This window comes from Cucurbita pepo, chromosome 3, assembly GCF_057944985.1.
Source record: "Cucurbita pepo subsp. pepo isolate OVF chromosome 3, ASM5794498v1, whole genome shotgun sequence".
Classification (NCBI taxonomy): Eukaryota; Viridiplantae; Streptophyta; class Magnoliopsida; order Cucurbitales; family Cucurbitaceae; genus Cucurbita; species Cucurbita pepo.
In genome coordinates this window covers 1,536,379-1,553,216 of record NC_141800.1, presented here as the reverse complement: position 1 = coordinate 1,553,216, position 16,838 = coordinate 1,536,379, and the positions used below count along the sequence as shown (strand labels likewise).

Below are 16,838 nucleotides of genomic sequence, written 5' to 3'. Positions count from 1 at the left end.
AAACACGTTTGTTAGGAAGAGGTTTCCACACTCTTAGAAGGAGTGGTTTGTTTCTTCTCCAACCGATGTGGGATTTCACAATCCACCCCTCTTGGGGGCCAGCGTTCTCGTTAACACACTCACCGCTAGTAGTAGATATTGTCCACTTTGGCCCATTACATATCGTCGTCATCCTCATGATTTCAAAACGAGTTCGTTAGGAAGAGACTTCCATACCCTTAGAATGAGTGATTTATTTCTTCTCCAACCGACGTGAGATCTCACAATCAATAAATGTTTCATTCCCTCTCCAATCAATATCGGATCTGTGACGTATAAAATATCATACGATAGAGTGATAAGGTTATACAAAAAAAAAAAAAAAAAAAAAAAAAAAAAAAGGTGGAAACGCATATCCGTGTGGTAGTGCTCTACCATAAATTAATGTTTATAATGGTTTACAAACAAAAGAATAAAGTGACATACACATACATAACAACACCATTATTATTATTTGTGAACCTCCAAAACCTTAAATTGTTTAATCCCTTCCTTTTTTGGTGCAAATGGAGATAGTTCGGTTCCGTACCTTTTTTTGCTTTCACTTCGAAAATGGCGCTGCCTGTTTTTTTCAGAGATGAATAAAATAAAACACAGCCGAATGATGAGTCAGCACATGTCTCTTTCCTACTTCTTTCATTCTCTCTCTGTCCCAAACACAAAATCTTTGTCCGTATGACACACAAAAAGACACCAACACAACACAACACAACATAACACAACACATGATGTCCAATCTCAATATTCTTCTCAATTTCAACCCTTTTTAAACCCTTTTCACTTATAAATACCCCAACACTCCTCTCTCCCAACCACACCCCTCCTTCATTTTTCTCTCAATTTTCAAGGCTTTGGCTATGGGGATGGGGATTCAGGTAGTGAAGAACAAAGCCATGGAGATTGCCATGAAAATCAAGAAACTTGGACAGGATGACCCAAGAAGAATTATTCACTCCATTAAAGTTGGAGTGGCTCTAACTTTGGTCTCATTGTTTTACTATTGGAAGCCTCTCTATGATGGCTTCGGTGCCTCTGGGATTTGGGCTGTTATGACCGTTGTGGTCATCTTTGAATTCACCGTAGGTTAGTATGGTTTTTGTTTTGATCAAATTGGGAATATTGTTGCTTAAAGTTTGAAGCTTTTTTGTTTAGTTTATTTATTACGATGTGTTTTTCAGGGGCAACGCTTAGTAAAGGCTTGAATAGAGGTTTAGGTACACTGCTTGCTGGCTCTTTAGGAGTGGGAGTTAACTACTTGGCCAATCTCTCTGGACAGAAAGGAGAACCCTTTGTTTTGGGCATCTTTGTTTTTCTTATAGGTAACTTTTTTTTTTTTCTTCTTTTTTTTTTTTTTTTTAAATTTTAAATTTTAAAGCATGAAACTTTGAATAAAACTTGTGATTGGTTTTGGGTTGCAGCTGCATCAGCCACATTTTCAAGGTTCTTCCCGGGAATCAAAGCAAGATATGATTATGGAGTGTTGATATTCATACTGACTTTTAGTTTGGTTTCGATTTCGGGGTATCGGATCGACGAATTCTTGACATTGGCTCATCAGAGACTGTCCACCATTCTTGTTGGTGGAGCAATCTGCATTATGATCTCCATTTTGGTTTGCCCTGTTTGGGCTGGTGAAACTCTTCACAATTCGGTTACTTCTAATGTAAACAAGCTAGCGGATTACCTAGAAGGTTAGAAAATGTTGCAGTTATTTGACATAATCTTGTAAGAGGAGTATGAGTAATAAAGGTTGAATTTTTACAGGGTTTGGTGGGGAATATTTTTACTGTTGTGAAGATGGAGAACATGGTGTTGCTACTGAAAAAGGTAAATCCTTTGTTGAAGGATACAAAGCTGTGCTTAATTCTAAAAGCATGGAAGATTCCATGGTGGGTTCTCTCTCTCTCTCTCTCTCTCTTGTTTCTTTGGCAGTAGGTAGCATGAAAGGCACTAACTTTTGTAATTGCTTGGACATTAAGGGTTTATATTGATGTCTGACAGGCCAACTTTGCAAGATGGGAACCAAAACATGGAAAGTTTAGGTTTCGTCATCCATGGAAACACTACTTGAAAATTGGATCTCTCACTCGACAGTGTGCCTACCAGATTGAAGCTCTCAATCGCCACCTTTGCCCTCAACTCCAAGTAACTATCCCATCTTTTTTCTCCAAGTTTTTGTCTTCAAATTTCTCCTCTTAACTTTCTACTTTGCCACGTCAACTAGTTAAGAGGATCCTCATGAATTTATAAGTAAGAAACGCTATCTCCATCCGTATGAGGCATTTCAAGGAGACCAAAAGCAAAGCAATGAGAGTTTATGCTCAAAATGGACAATATCATACCATTGTGGAGGTCTATGATTTTTAACATGATATCAAAGTCATGTCCTTAACTTAGTCATGCTAACAAAATCCTCAAATGTCGAACAAATAAGTTGTGAGTCTTGAAAGTGTAGTAAAAAAGTGACCCCAGTTTCGAACAAATGGCGTACTTTGTTCGATGGGTCCAGAGAAAATGAGTCAATCCTCAATTAAAGAAACACTATTCGAAAGCTCCATAGATGGTATAATGGTTGAGGATTGTTGGTGGGCAATCCCACCTCAGCTAATTAAGGAGATGATCATGAGTTTATAAGTAAGGAATACATCTCTAGTGGTACGAAGTCTTTTGGGGAAACAAAAAACAAAGTCATGAGAACTTATGCTTAAGGTAGACAATATCATACCATTATGAATGTTCGTGATTCGGGAACCATGCTAGTAAGAAAGGAGCTAAAAATATGCATAAAAATGAAAATACTTGAATCTATGGGGTTAAGCCTTTAGATTTAGTAGTTCATTAAAGCATGTAATTTCACATTGCTAACTAACTCTGAAATTTATATTGTATCACAGACACAGGACCCATCTCAATTGCGAAGAATGATCGAAGTTCCATGCAAGACATTAAGTTCAGAATCAGGAAAGGCCCTAAAAGCCTTAGCCACAGGAATGAAGGCGATGACAAATCCATCACCCTCATCCCAAGTGCATCTAAACGCCGCCAAATCCGCCATGAACGATCTAAAAGACACCCTAAAATTAGGCACAGCACAAACCACAAACCTTCTAGAAATAATTCCAGACGCGACAGTGGCTTCCATATTGATCGAGATAGTTAAATCAGTAGAAGACTTGTCGGAGGCAGTGGTCGAACTCTCTCTAAAAGCCCACTTCAAGAGCATTGAAGCAACGGTTTCACCAGAGAAGCCTCAGTTGCTTCACAAAGGAACCATAAACCCATTTGTTGAAGCTGAAGATGAACAACCCCATGTTGTTATTTCAGTGAGAGGAACAGAGGATGGGGATTTAACTGAAAAGAAGGGCTCTTCCGGCACCACTTCGTTGCCAACATGAACACGGATCTGTAAATAAAAAATAAAAAAAGAGTTTTTTTTTTTTTTCTTTTTTGCTCATGGGGTTTTGGTTTTTGATTCCCTTCTTTCGTTCTTAATCTTGTTTTGTTAAGATTGAACATTTGTTGGTAGGGGAAAAGAAAAAAAAAAAAAAAAAAAGAAATTTTGGAGGTAAAGCAGAGTTCTTTATTAGGTTGTGTCCTGCTTTCACCAAGGATAAAGTTCTTATATTAATATTACAACCTCTAATGTGAACCATCATTTCTTCAATTTATATCATTTGTTAGTAATTTATGGTTATTTTTACTCTGTTTATTTATTAGGAGTTTAAATGTTGAAGTATAAAAATTATTGTAAAGAAAGGGTAAGACAACAAATACTAATTTCAAAAAAAAAAAAAAAAAAAAAAAAAAAAAAGACGTTTATAAGATATTATGAAGTAATCTTTGTAAAGAAAGTCAAAATAATAAGATGATTATGAATGAGGTTTCAACTGGATTCGTGGATGAACAGACGTGAGATTCGAAACCGGCTTGGATTTTGTTTAGGGCAGTTAATCATAAGCTTATCACTTGATGAACCGACACAATCCAAGGAAACCTTCGTCAAAGCGCTTTCTTCTTTAGGCCGCAACAATACCGACACACACTGATACCACGCGGCTAAGCCCATGCTGGAGGGCACAATCGTAAGTCTCTCTCTATTCCTTTCCCTTTACGCTTCTCGCTTACAATCCGGCTAACCCAATTCTGAAATTTCGGTTTTAGGGAGAAAGACCCAGTTCCCATAATCGCCGAAGGGTGCAAACAAAGAGAGAGCTATGGGGCTTCTTTCCAACAGGTATTTGATCTACCAATTTTCTCTGTTCTTCAGCTTTATTACATGTTTTAATCTATTGGGTACCCTTAATTTTAACCAATTTCAATGCCCTTTTCGCCTAAATGAAAAATCCTTTGGTTTGCTTGCAGAGTTAATCGGGAAAGCTTGAAACCGGGTGATCATATCTACTCTTGGAGGGCTGCTTATATCTATGCCCATCATGGTTCTCGCTCTTTCCTTCATTTTTTTTTCTTTTCCTTGTTTCTCCATGAGAAATTATTTGTATGCCCTGTAGTTTTCGAGATGATTCGATTAGAATCAAATATGCCCCAACTGTTCTTCTTGCCTTCTGGGTAGTTTGAAAGGGTTGATTAATTGCTTGAGGAAATCTTTTTATGTGAGAGCAGAAGAATTGGAGTATGCTTTTGTTAACATTTGAGGATTGTTTGATACATATGAGACTGCTTTATATGAGCCTCACATTTGATTCTTCTTATGTTGGGTTCGTTGAAGATTGTTAGGAGGGGGTCCGGGGATGATCATGGGTTTATAAGTACGTAATATATCTTCATTGGTATGAGGCCTCTTGGCGAACCCAAAAGCAAAGCCACATAGAGTTTATGCTCAAAGTGGACAAAATCATACTATTATGGAAGGTCGTGATTTCTAACGGGCGTTATATGTTTCTTCAAAATTTTGTTTCATAAGAACTTATGGGTTTCTAAGGTTGAACTCGAAATACCCTCTATCGACGTGGTCCATTTATGGATCTCTATTGGATACACTGACATGTTATGTTCTCAACCTCTAGCAGAATATACCATTTATGCTACAATTATCATATATGTATGATGAGAGTGAATTGTATTAATACTAGTTTCATTTCGAAACAAACATTACTTAGTGTCACTTTTGGTTCTTTTCTCCAATCTATATCGCTGATGGGAACAATTCAGGGATCTATGTTGGAGATGACAGAGTTATTCACTTTACCAGAAGGGGTCAAGAAGTAGGAACTGGGACCGTGCTTGATGTCTTACTGGTAAGTTCAGGACCTGCTCGATCCTTTGTACCGTGCGCTACTTGCATTCCTGTAGAAGAAGGAAATGGGGTTCTGTCTTCATGTTTGAACTGTTTTCTTGCTGGTGGAGTGTTGTATCGTTTTGAGTATGCTGTCAGTCCTGCTCTCTTTCTTGCGAAAGCTCGAGGTGGAACTTGCACCCTTGCTAGCTCTGATTCAGATGATCTTGTGGTTCATCGAGCGAAATACCTACTCGACAATGGCTTTGGATGCTATAATGTATTCAAGAACAACTGTGAAGACTTTGCAATATACTGCAAAACTGGACTACTTGTGGTTGATCAGAGGACCATGGGACAAAGTGGGCAAGCAGTTTCAATCATCGGAGGACCTCTGGCAGCTGTTCTCTCGACACCGCTGCGTCTTGTGACAACCAACGTGTATGGAATGGCTGCAACAGCTGTTGGGGTGTACTGTGCCAGTAGATATGCTGCTGATATTGGGATGAGGAAGGATGTGATGAAGATAGCTGTGGAGGATTTGACACAAAGGCTGGCTACAGGGCTTATTCAGGTGGTGGAACCGCAGATCTTACCTGCAATGGCGCCGGGGTCTCACCTGCTCACAGACAGATAATTAAACTACCACCATCTGTTGTTGTTGTCTGGTTTAAAAGAACATAACTGTTGAACTGTTGTGAAATGTAACTCCTGCAAACAAATTATTTGTGGCAGGCTTAGAACTTCAGTGTTTTAAGGAGGTACTATTGTGGAATATTCGATCAAATATATGGATCTCATATTTATTAGGAAACATGGTCATTTTATCATAATGAGATCGCATGTTGGTTGGAGAGGGGAACGAAACATTCTTTACAAGAGTGTGGAAACCTCTCTTTAACAAATTGAAAGGAAAAGCTCAAACATGACAATATCTACTAAACTAAACGTGGGCTAAATATGAAGAGGCGTAGGTTTGATGATAATGTGGACGGAGAGTTGAAAGGTAAGAGAGAAGTTAGAGAAAGAGCACATGGAATGTCTCCCTACCCCCATACTCAAATGGGTAAAACAACCAAAACATTGATGATGGAAATGCAGCAGACAGCATGAGAGGTATGTGTCCATTGAGTACCTCAAAGCAACAAGAACAGCCTAGACAGCAAGGCAGTTTGGTTAGATGGGCCACCAAAAACAACCAGATGTGGGCTTCAACCCATCTCTTCTTCTTCTCTCATTTGCTTCCCATAATTCCCATTTTCTTTTTTTCTTTTTTTCTTTTTTAATCAATAAATATATTCTCTCCATCCCTTCAAAATCAAAATCATGGACCAATTTAGTTTTCTTGTGGGCATTATTGGAATTTCCTTGGGGGAAGAGGAATCAATTTGTTTCATTGGTTGGCATTGGGGAGTGATAAAGAGTGGAATTATTCATATTCCCTTTTTATTTATTTTTTCACTTCTCTTCTCCTACCATTCATCTCCTACCATTCATGCACATGCCCATATAAGAATGTAATTAGTATTAAACTCGAGCAAACATAGTTAAATGGATAAGATACTAAAAAAAAAAAATACACATTTACGCGTTATTGAGTGGGTTTGTAAGTGGGTAGACACGTTTGCTTAAACGAATGGATCCTAAAATTTGGGCAATTCATTGTGGACATAATCATGGTGGCCACCAATCTTCATTTTTCAAACATAATTCCTTCTAATAATTCTTTTTTATTCCTTTTACCCTAAATTTAATTATATATTCATAATAATTTGGAAAATAGAAAAATTAATTAAAATACAAACAAAAAGGAAGGCATAAGATTTGGACCCCATTTTTGTCTGTGTTCAGCGCATCAAATAAAAAAGCCTTCCTTTGCACCGCCGCTGCCCTTTCCCAAACTTTATTCTCAATAATTTCCCATTTTTTAAATCAAATTTAGACTATAAATTACCATATTACCCTCCTGTTTTAACCTTCCTATTCTATATATTTAATTTGTACTTTCCTTATATATTACAAATCAGTTATTATGCCAAATTATAATATAAATTTCAAGACTAAAATCATGTTGGAAAAGAAAAAAAAAAAAAAAAAAAAAAAGAATCAAATAGAGTTGACCTGGAATTGTCTACTTTCATAAAATAGTCCGTGACTTGCTATTATTCAAAATGTTTATAATTAAAATTATAACATTTTTTAACAATTAATACATAAATTATAATTGTAAAACTCCATGTGCTCACGTATCATAGAAAAGATTTCAAAATAAATATATTTTTTAAAATTTCAAAACAATATTAATATAATTGAGGGTAATGAAATTATATGGGTAGTGGGTAGGCTATAATATTTAAATAAAATGATTTAATTAATCCATCCCTTTAATATATTTCTAGATTTTTAAAATGGGAAGCTACCCAAATTTTAATTTTTTATTTTATTTTTGTGTTTGACTAATTTAAATTTGATTAGACATAAAGTTCAAATATTATGATGAAATTGGAGTCAAAGTTTAATTTAATAATTAATTTACAAAATTTTAAAGAATTTATTACGTATCAATTTAAAATTTGGAGAATAAAAATGGTTTTATGGGTAAATTAAAAAGGAATATCGGGTCAAAACGTAAGAGAAAGGTCGCCGGCGGCCGGAGTGACGTGGACGTGTGGACGTGGGTTAAATTCAACCCGAACGGTCCCGCAATTTTCTCCAAAAATGTAGCTAAGTTTAAGGCGCCGGCATGAATTTACGGAAATGTCCCCAAGTGCAATTATCATTCTTTTTATTTTTTTAAGGGGGTAATTATCGCATGCGGTCAATCCTACGGACGCTTATCCTAGAAATTTTAAAAAGGATTTTGTTTTGAAAGGTGATGTCTTTTGGTGTTTCATCAAAAGATGCGAACAATTCTTTTGAGACAGTTAAGTTATGATTTTTTCAGGTGCAACATGCATTCTTTTTCATCTGATTTTAATTATTTGATTATAAACTCATGATCATCTCTTAAATTAATATGGGACACTTTTATCCAACAAAATTGTTAAAAAAACACACGAATTAGATTTCAATTATTTTAAATATATATATCAAATTAAATTTACTCTTAAATTACAAGAGTGCTGTAGATTAAAAAAAAAAAGTTGACTCTTAAATTGTTTTAAAATGTAATAAACCAAAAATTGTTTTTTTAGGTGTTGAAAATGACTTGGGCACTAAATAACATACCAAATTCAGAACTTAGTAATTATTAAAAACCCATTTATTTTTTTTATCTAATTAATCATTCGCCCCTTTTGTTTTATTGTTTTTTTGTGTACCGCATAAACGAAGAAAAATTATTCAAGTTTATTAAAAAGAAAAAAAAGTCCAGATTCAGCTTCCAATAATTAAATATTTTTAATATATTTTTTAGTTGCCTAATAGGTACATTTTATAAAGGATAATATAATATTGTAACTAATTGAATTATATTTTATAAAGTATATTTTTTAATTTGTATAGTAATATTATTATAAATAATTTATGGGATGTAAAACAACCATATTTGGTAATAAAGTAATTTGTGAGAAGTAAAATAGTCAAATATGGTAATTGTTATTATCTTCGTTATGTTCCTTGGATGGCGCCGGGATACCGCCGAACGTGAGAAGACAATAATGCCCTTCGCTTCTTTCAAAATGCCGTCAAAGATAAATGGAAGAGGAGGAGAAAGAATAAGAAGGAAAAATAAGAAGGCGCGTGGCATTCCCCACTTCCAGAAACCATCAACCAAAGCATAAATTCCCTCGCAAGGGACACACTCTCCAATAATTTCTCTCTCGGAGTCCTCTTTTTTTTTTTTTTTTTCTCTTTTTTTCTTTTCTTTTCTTTTCTTTTGTTTTCTTCAGTTTCCGATCTGAATTTCCCACATTTCCATCCTGTCCTGAAAGTTGTCGTTCCGGATCCACGTTTCTCCTTCTCAACTTCAGCCAAAGCTCGATCTCTTCACCGTTGAGAAGACAGAGCGATTTAGCTGTTTGTTTTTGGAACTGTTAATTCACCATTTTGCTCTTCACTTGCCTGGACTGTTCTTCGAGTTGGGGCTGTTTATTACCCCCAAATTCTGTGATTATCTTGCTCTTCAGTGTGGGATTTCATTTGGGTGTTGTGAGAAACCGCCAGAAATGGCGATGTGAAGGCTGTTCTCGGAAAGCATTCGGCCCCAGATGTTCCTTTTCGGAGCTTGGTGTTGCTTCACAGATCTGCCATGGAAGACTTCAAAACAGAGCTCGTTCTACTTCTCCTTCTTGCTGTAATTTCTGTGGGGTTTGGAGCTACCGACCCCAATGATCTTGCTATTCTCAATGAGTTTAGAAAAGGGTTGGAAAATCCAGAGCTCTTGAAATGGCCGCCCAATGATAACGACCCATGTGGCAACAAATGGCCTTCTGTGTTCTGCGATGGTTCGAGGGTTTCCCAAATTCAGGTCCAAGGTTTTGGACTGAAGGGCCCTTTGCCGCAGAATTTCAATCAGCTTTCTATGCTCTCCAATATCGGTCTTCAGAATAATGAATTCTCCGGTCCCTTGCCGTCGTTCAGTGGCCTGAAGAATCTCCGGTACGCCTTCCTTAATTACAACAATTTCACTTCAGTTCCGGCTGATTTTTTCACTGGCCTCAATAGTTTAGAAGTTCTTGCTCTCGATGGGAATAATTTAAACGGTAGTTCTGGGTGGATGTTTCCACCGGCGTTGAGCAATTCAGCTCAGTTGACGAATCTTACTTGTATGAGTTGTAATTTGGTTGGTCCCTTGCCGGACTTTCTTGGGTCTATGTCCTCTTTATCTGTGTTATCGCTTTCTGACAATAGACTTACCGGTGGAATTCCGGCGAGCTTTAAGGGTATGATATTGACGAGACTTTGGTTGAATAATCAAGTGGGAGGTGGAATGACTGGTTCTATTGATGTGGTGACGACGATGACCTCGTTGAATAGTTTGTGGCTCCATGGGAATCAATTCTCAGGGACTATTCCAGATAACATTGGGGATTTGAGTCTTCTGCAGGATCTGAATCTGAATGGCAATGAATTTGTTGGTTTGATTCCCAAGAGCTTAGGTGATATGAGTTTAAGCCATTTGGATTTGAACAATAACAAATTCATGGGTCCAATCCCAAAGTTTAAAGCATCGAAAGTGAGTTATTCTTCAAACCTGTTCTGTCAAACTCAGGCAGGGGTTGCTTGTGCCCCTCAAGTCATGGCTCTGATTGAGTTTCTTGGCGCCATGGGTTACCCCTTAAGACTGGTCTCTGCTTGGACTGGAAATGATCCATGTCAAGGACCATGGCTGGGATTGAACTGCAGATCTGGGGATGTCTCTGTCATTAACTTACCAAAGTTCAGTTTGAATGGGACCTTGAGTCCTTCACTTGCTAATTTAATTTCGCTCGCCGAGATTCGACTTCAGAACAACAACTTGAGTGGTTCAATTCCCTCAAATTGGACTGGTTTAAAGTCTCTTACATTGTTGGATTTCAGTGGGAACAATATCTCCCCTCCTGTGCCACAATTCAGTAGCACTGTGAAACTTGTTACTGTTGGCAACCCTTTGTTAGATGGTAAGCAATCCCCATCTTCCCCAACGTCGGGAACTGGAGGCCTATCTCCTCCGGATAGCCGATCTTCTTCAACGACCGAACCAGGTTCTAATTCTGGCAATGGGATAGGTCCAACATCTAATCGTTCCAAGGCATCTATAATAGTTTCTACTGTGGTTCCTGTTGTAAGTGTGGTAGTTGTTGCTTTTCTTGCTATTCCTCTGTCTATATATTTGTGTAAGAAGAAGAAACGCAATGAACAGGCTCCAAGTTCTCTGGTCATTCATCCAAGAGATCCATCTGATCCCAACAATTTGGTTAAGATTGTTGTTGCGAATAACACGAATAATAGTACATCTACCGCTACAGAAAGTGGTTCGGCTAGCAGAAACAACAGTGGACTTGGTGGTTCTCATGTTATTGAATCTGGAAATCTAGTCATATCTGTTCAAGTTATTCGAGACGTAACAAATAATTTTTCTTCAGAGAATGAGCTTGGTCGTGGTGGGTTTGGGGTAGTTTACAGGGGAGAATTGGAGGATGGAACAAAAATAGCAGTCAAAAGGATGGAGTCAGGTGTTATTACCAGCAAAGCCTTGGATGAGTTCCAATCTGAAATTGCAGTTCTTTCGAAGGTACGACACCGTCATTTGGTATCACTGTTGGGATATTCGATCGCTGGAAACGAGAGACTTCTCATTTACGAGTATATGTCTGAAGGAGCTCTCAGCAAGCATCTTTTTCATTGGAAAACCTTTAAGCTCGAGCCTCTTTCTTGGAAGAGGAGGTTAACCATTGCCTTGGATGTTGCTAGAGGGATGGAGTATCTTCATAGTTTAGCGCATCAGAGCTTCATCCACCGGGATCTCAAATCTTCGAATATCTTACTTGACGACGATTTTAGAGCAAAAGTTTCTGATTTCGGACTGGTTAAACTAGCCCCTGATGGTGAAAGATCTGTAGTAACCAGGCTTGCAGGGACATTTGGTTACTTAGCACCAGAATATGCTGGTAAGCTTTTAAATTTGTATCCATGAAATCTTAATTAAATCAAAATCAATGGTTTCGTATCTAACTTATTTCATGGTTTCATTGAAACAGTAACAGGTAAACTTACTACGAAAGCCGACGTGTTTAGTTTCGGCGTTGTGCTCATGGAGCTGCTGACTGGATTAATGGCTCTCGACGAAGATAGATCTGAAGAATGTCAACATCTAGCTGCGTGGTTCTGGCACATAAAATCAGACAAGGAGAAGCTGATGGCTGCTGTGGATCCAACCTTGGGTTGTAAAGAAGATATATCTGAAACCATTTGCAGAATAGCTGAATTAGCTGGTCATTGCACTGCAAGGGAGCCTACCCAACGACCTGATATGGGTTATGCTGTAAATGTACTGGCTCCTCTCGTCGAGAAATGGAAGCCGATTGACGACGACACGGAGGAGTTCTCTGGAATTGACTATAGCCTACCCCTTAACCAAATGGTGAAGGGATGGCAAGAATCAGAAGGGAGTGATTTCAGTTGCATGGACCTGCAGGACAGCAAGGGCAGCATACCATCAAGGCCTACTGGGTTTGCAGATTCGTTCACTTCGGTCGATGGTCGTTGAAGGAGGAGGTACCACCTTGATGATGCTTCTGTTTCCCTCTTGCTTTTCTGCTTTTACTCTGTGGGGGTCAAATTTGGAGACAATCTGAAGTGAAGGTTATGGTGTTTTTGATAATGTGGATGTAGATAGATACCAATGGTGTCCTTCACACTGGATGCTTACTTTTTTTCTTCTTACTTCATGTTTGTATATTCCTTGTGAAACAGACTTCCAACGTTCTCTGGTTTCACTTTTTGCATCTTTTGAGTTCATTACATCTCTGTTTCTCTCTAGGATTGAGTGTCACATCCCACGTCGATTGAAGGGTTGATTGAAGGGAGGGAGGAACGAAACATTCCTTATAAGGGTGTAAAAACCTCTCTCTACTAAATGCAGAGATGCATTTTAAGATTGTGAAACTGACGACGATATGTAACGAGCCAAAGTGGACACTATTTGCTAACGGTGGACTTGGGTTGTTAAAAATTGTATCAGAGCCAAACATCAGTGTTAGTGAGGACTTTGAGCCTCCAAGGAGAGTGGATTGTGAGATCCCACATCGGTAGGAGAGGAGAATGAAGCAATCCTTAGAAAGATGTGAAAACATCTTCCTACTAGACGTGTTTTAAAATCTGTGAGGTTGACAGCGATATGTAATGGGTCAAAGTGAACAATATCTACTAGTAGTGGACTTAGACGGTTACAAATGGTATCAAAGCCAGATACTAGATGGCGAACCAACTAGGACACTAACCCTCATTGACGCTCAAGGGAGTGGATTGTGAGATTCCACATCATTAGGAGAGGAGAATGAACAATATCTACTAGTAGTAGTTTTGAGCTGTTATCAGAGCTAGATACTAGACGGAGTTTTTAAATTGTAAGGTTGGTGACTATATTTAACGGGCTAAAGTGAATAATATCTGCGAGCGGTGAGCTTGTTACAAATAAAATATTTCATAATTTCATATTGTGTTTAAGAAGAAGATAGGATTGAAATGGGTAGGTAAGTTATGAGCCACATTCGGTTCTGATAGTGAGTAGATATTTGTACTGAGAGGGGCAGCCTTGAGAGCCACACAAAAAGCAGTGGCCTTAATGGAGGACCTCATGTCCCATGTACGACGTGTATGTGTGTCTTAGAATTTGACTGCGACTGATGAGTCATTTGTGTGAATGTGGTTTCCGCAACTATATCTATAACAAATAAAGTAATTCATAAATGCAATATTATACGTGTCATGCTACTACCAAAACGACAAATAATTAATAAAGTAACTTTCAAACTTTATCCATGAATCTAAATAATCATGTTTAACTTCGATTATTCAACCTTTTGATTTTGTTATGTTGCGGATTGTTGGAAGGGAGTTTCATATCAGTTAATCATGAGAGAGCTTATGCCACTTAAAGTGAATAATATCATATGATTGTGGAGATCCATAATTCTTAACGTATTAGAATGCAAATTATAATAAATATGATAAAAAAAAATAAGGATTGTTATTTTCGAATTTTCGAATTATTGTTTTTTTTTTTTTTTTCTACCTAGAAAATAGATATTTTAATTTTAGTTATATTGATTCAATTTAATAGTTGGAATATAAATTACATATTTTTTTAAAGAATATTATTTAAAAGAAAAGAGCGGGAAACCAAAATTTCAGCGATCCGATGGCGGGAAAACTGCCAGTTTCTAAGAATCATAGGGAAAGATGCGAATTGAGATCTTCAATTTTCTTTCCAATCATGCAATCCAAAATCAGCGCCTTCTTCAAACCCCGCCCTTCGATTTCAGCGCACAAGTCGCCGGAACCCTTGAATACAGACGCCGACGACTGCGACGATGGAGCATTGAAGATCTGGGAAAAAGCAGAGCATCAATACGTCAACACGTATAAGCGTAGAGCTCCGAGCTCCGATAGGTATCTCCCAGATTCTTCTTCTTCTTCTTCTCCTTCGCTCAGAAATTGTAATTGGCTGTTATTGATGAAATCCGTTTTGTTTGTTCTGTCACTCAAAAAATTTATATTCTAAGAATCGTGAGAAGTCCACAATGTGTAGACTCGGAGATAAATATTCCAATCCCAGGTGATTCGCCTGCAAAAGAAGAATTGGTTTCATTGACCAAACCTGTGGTCAAGAACAAGAAAAGAAGCTATGCTCAGTACCATTTACTTTTTGGCCAGTCTGATTTCTTACTCCATTTTTGTTCCACCTGTGGAATCAAATATGCTCGTGGAGATGAAGGCGATGAAAAATATCATAAATCGTTTCATAAGAAGTACACATGTGGAATCCAATTTAAGGTGCAGCCAACGTTTTATTTTTCTTTCTCTGGTTTGTTTCTGCGTCTCTTTCTAATTGCATTTTTGCACCACTGGTAGGGATGGTCTCACGAAAGGCTTATCAATATTTCCACTGTTGAAGACGGCCGTATTTTGTTGGTGTTGAATTCTGACCCCTCTGCCCACTGGAACAAGGTTCAAACTCATTAAATTTGGACTGTTGAAGTCTAATACTTAGTGAAATCAAGTTATAGCGGGATAATCCAACATTTTTCTTCATGTTAATCAATTTTGTTCTACTGGCAGATTGAAGAGGTGGTCAAGATGATGGAAAAAGAGCTAGGAAATGGATGGATATTGCATAAGAACTGCCAGGTGCTTGACTTACTATAAACTGAACAATTTCAGAGTTCTTGATCATATTGATTCTTTTGCACACATTCATCAATTGATAGAAAGAGAATCAGCCTTTTTTTTCATCTGAATTTCATAATTGGGCTTCTAATTTGTTGTGCTATCAGAGTAAAAAATCAAATCTGTTTTCCATGTTCTCAATGTTTCCATTTCATCCGGACTTCCATATTGCATGTACTGTGATTCCTTACCATCATGTTTCTGCACTTAATTTTCTCATCCAACTGCAGGTTTATCTGTTTGTTTCATCCCAAAGAATTGTAGGATGTCTGGTTGTAGAACCAATAATGAAAGCTTATAAAGTTGTTTCATGTTTTCTGGACGAAAGACCCGAAGAGTCTAAGATGAAGGATTCCAAACCAAATTCAACAACCTTGCAGTTTGGTAACATCAGTTTCCGGAGAGAAGCCATTTTGAAGAAACCTACTGATAATCCCGAGGCATTGGATGTGAACCTGAATGGTGTAATTTTATGTGAAGAAGAAGCTGTTCCTGCTGTTTGTGGAATTCGTGCAATTTGGGTTACTCCTGCCAACAGAAGAAAACATATTGCCACCCAATTGCTAGATGCTGCAAGGTAAACAAGTATAAACACATCAACATCATTATCTTTTCTTGAAACCCAACAAACTACCTGATAAATTTGGTTGGAGAGGGAGGAATCAACGGTATATGAAAACTTCTCCCTAGTAGATGCAACTCTCCTTAGTAGACTTGTTTTAAAACCGTGAAGTTATAAGTAATGGGCCAAAACGAATCACATCTACTAGCGGTAGGCTTTGGCTGTTACACGGGTGCTATAGTCCTATAGGATACGCCACTTTTATTGAATTGTTTGGACAGATTTTGTTTTGGAAAGGGCTAAAATTATTAGATATCTAGATGCTTGAATTTGTTTTTACAAAAGCTTACCAAATTGACACAAGACCGTCACCATTCTTTGGAAAGGGCAAACTACACATCAAAGTGAAGATCTCATTCTTGTTTCTCTATGCTGCAGGAAAAGCTTCTGCAAGGGAGGTTCCCTCGAGTGCTCTGAATTGGCATTCTCTCAGCCAACTTCTTCTGGAATGGCATTGGCATCAACATATGTCGGCTCCAGATCTATATTGGCATATAAAAGCGACACTCTGATATGAGGATATTGAAATCAAGCCAATTCGATAGGTATTAGAGAATAGCTTATGAAAATAATATGGGGCACTTTAATTGGTGTATAGCCTTGTTTACTTACAACAAAGAATTAGAAAGGAATTAATAGAAATGAGATGAATTAGAGTATCAAATGCAAATCATATCTCCTATTAGAAACTAGATTGTGATATAATTATTAAAATATCCATGATATACTTTGAACCAATACTTAATGCAATATTAGTTACTAATACAAAAGAGATTGAATTTTTAATTACATGGATAATCAAGAATCATACAACTTAAAAACTTACGCTTCGCTTTTTCTCAAGAACTAGTGTGTCCTTTCCACACGAATGGAACCCAAATTTGAAAAAATGGGATTTGGAACGGTTTAGCTCCTCCATGATTCCTGGTTTGAAACAATGAGAGATTTGGTTCCAAATCTGAAACTATGGAATCAAATTGTTCGAATTCGGTTCCATGGCCAGGCTTGTAACGCGTACTAAATGGACCCACTGGCGACATCGAGGGTGCTTAGGGAGAATGATTAGTATTGGAA

The 16,838-nt window shown here is 37.6% G+C and overlaps 4 protein-coding genes across 5 annotated transcripts; all 4 read left to right on the top strand.

Annotated features, from left to right (window-relative positions):
• The first annotated feature begins 860 nt into the window (after positions 1-860).
• Positions 861-3,733, top strand: LOC111789787 (aluminum-activated malate transporter 8). The gene is made up of 6 exons (XM_023670476.2): positions 861-1,122; positions 1,218-1,358; positions 1,458-1,730; positions 1,804-1,928; positions 2,041-2,184; positions 2,934-3,733. Exons 1-6 carry the CDS (start codon positions 897-899, stop codon positions 3,432-3,434), a joined length of 1,410 nt encoding a protein of 469 aa, XP_023526244.2. The 5' UTR covers positions 861-896; the 3' UTR covers positions 3,435-3,733.
• A 239-nt stretch (positions 3,734-3,972) lies between these two features.
• LOC111789785 (NC domain-containing protein-like protein) lies at positions 3,973-6,086 on the top strand. 2 transcript variants are annotated; one of them, XM_023670474.2, is made up of 4 exons: positions 3,973-4,121; positions 4,201-4,273; positions 4,402-4,475; positions 5,209-6,086. In XM_023670474.2, the coding sequence occupies exons 2-4, from the start codon at positions 4,254-4,256 to the stop codon at positions 5,907-5,909; spliced, it is 795 nt and encodes a 264-aa protein (XP_023526242.1). In that variant the 5' UTR covers positions 3,973-4,121; positions 4,201-4,253; the 3' UTR covers positions 5,910-6,086. The 2 variants fall into 2 exon arrangements, with proteins under 2 accessions (XP_023526242.1, XP_023526243.1); XM_023670475.2 differs by lacking the exon at positions 3,973-4,121 and having other exon boundaries at positions 4,128-4,273.
• A 3,015-nt stretch (positions 6,087-9,101) lies between these two features.
• On the top strand, positions 9,102-12,699 carry LOC111789784 (receptor-like kinase TMK3). The gene is made up of 2 exons (XM_023670473.2): positions 9,102-11,862; positions 11,953-12,699. Exons 1-2 carry the CDS (start codon positions 9,522-9,524, stop codon positions 12,459-12,461), a joined length of 2,850 nt encoding a protein of 949 aa, XP_023526241.2. The 5' UTR covers positions 9,102-9,521; the 3' UTR covers positions 12,462-12,699.
• Positions 12,700-14,059: 1,360 nt separating this feature from the next.
• On the top strand, positions 14,060-16,496 carry CTF7 (protein). Its single transcript, XM_023672240.2, has 6 exons — positions 14,060-14,365; positions 14,479-14,749; positions 14,828-14,923; positions 15,035-15,103; positions 15,373-15,719; positions 16,143-16,496. The coding sequence occupies exons 1-6, from the start codon at positions 14,115-14,117 to the stop codon at positions 16,279-16,281; spliced, it is 1,173 nt and encodes a 390-aa protein (XP_023528008.2). The 5' UTR covers positions 14,060-14,114; the 3' UTR covers positions 16,282-16,496.
• Positions 16,497-16,838: the final 342 nt, after the last annotated feature.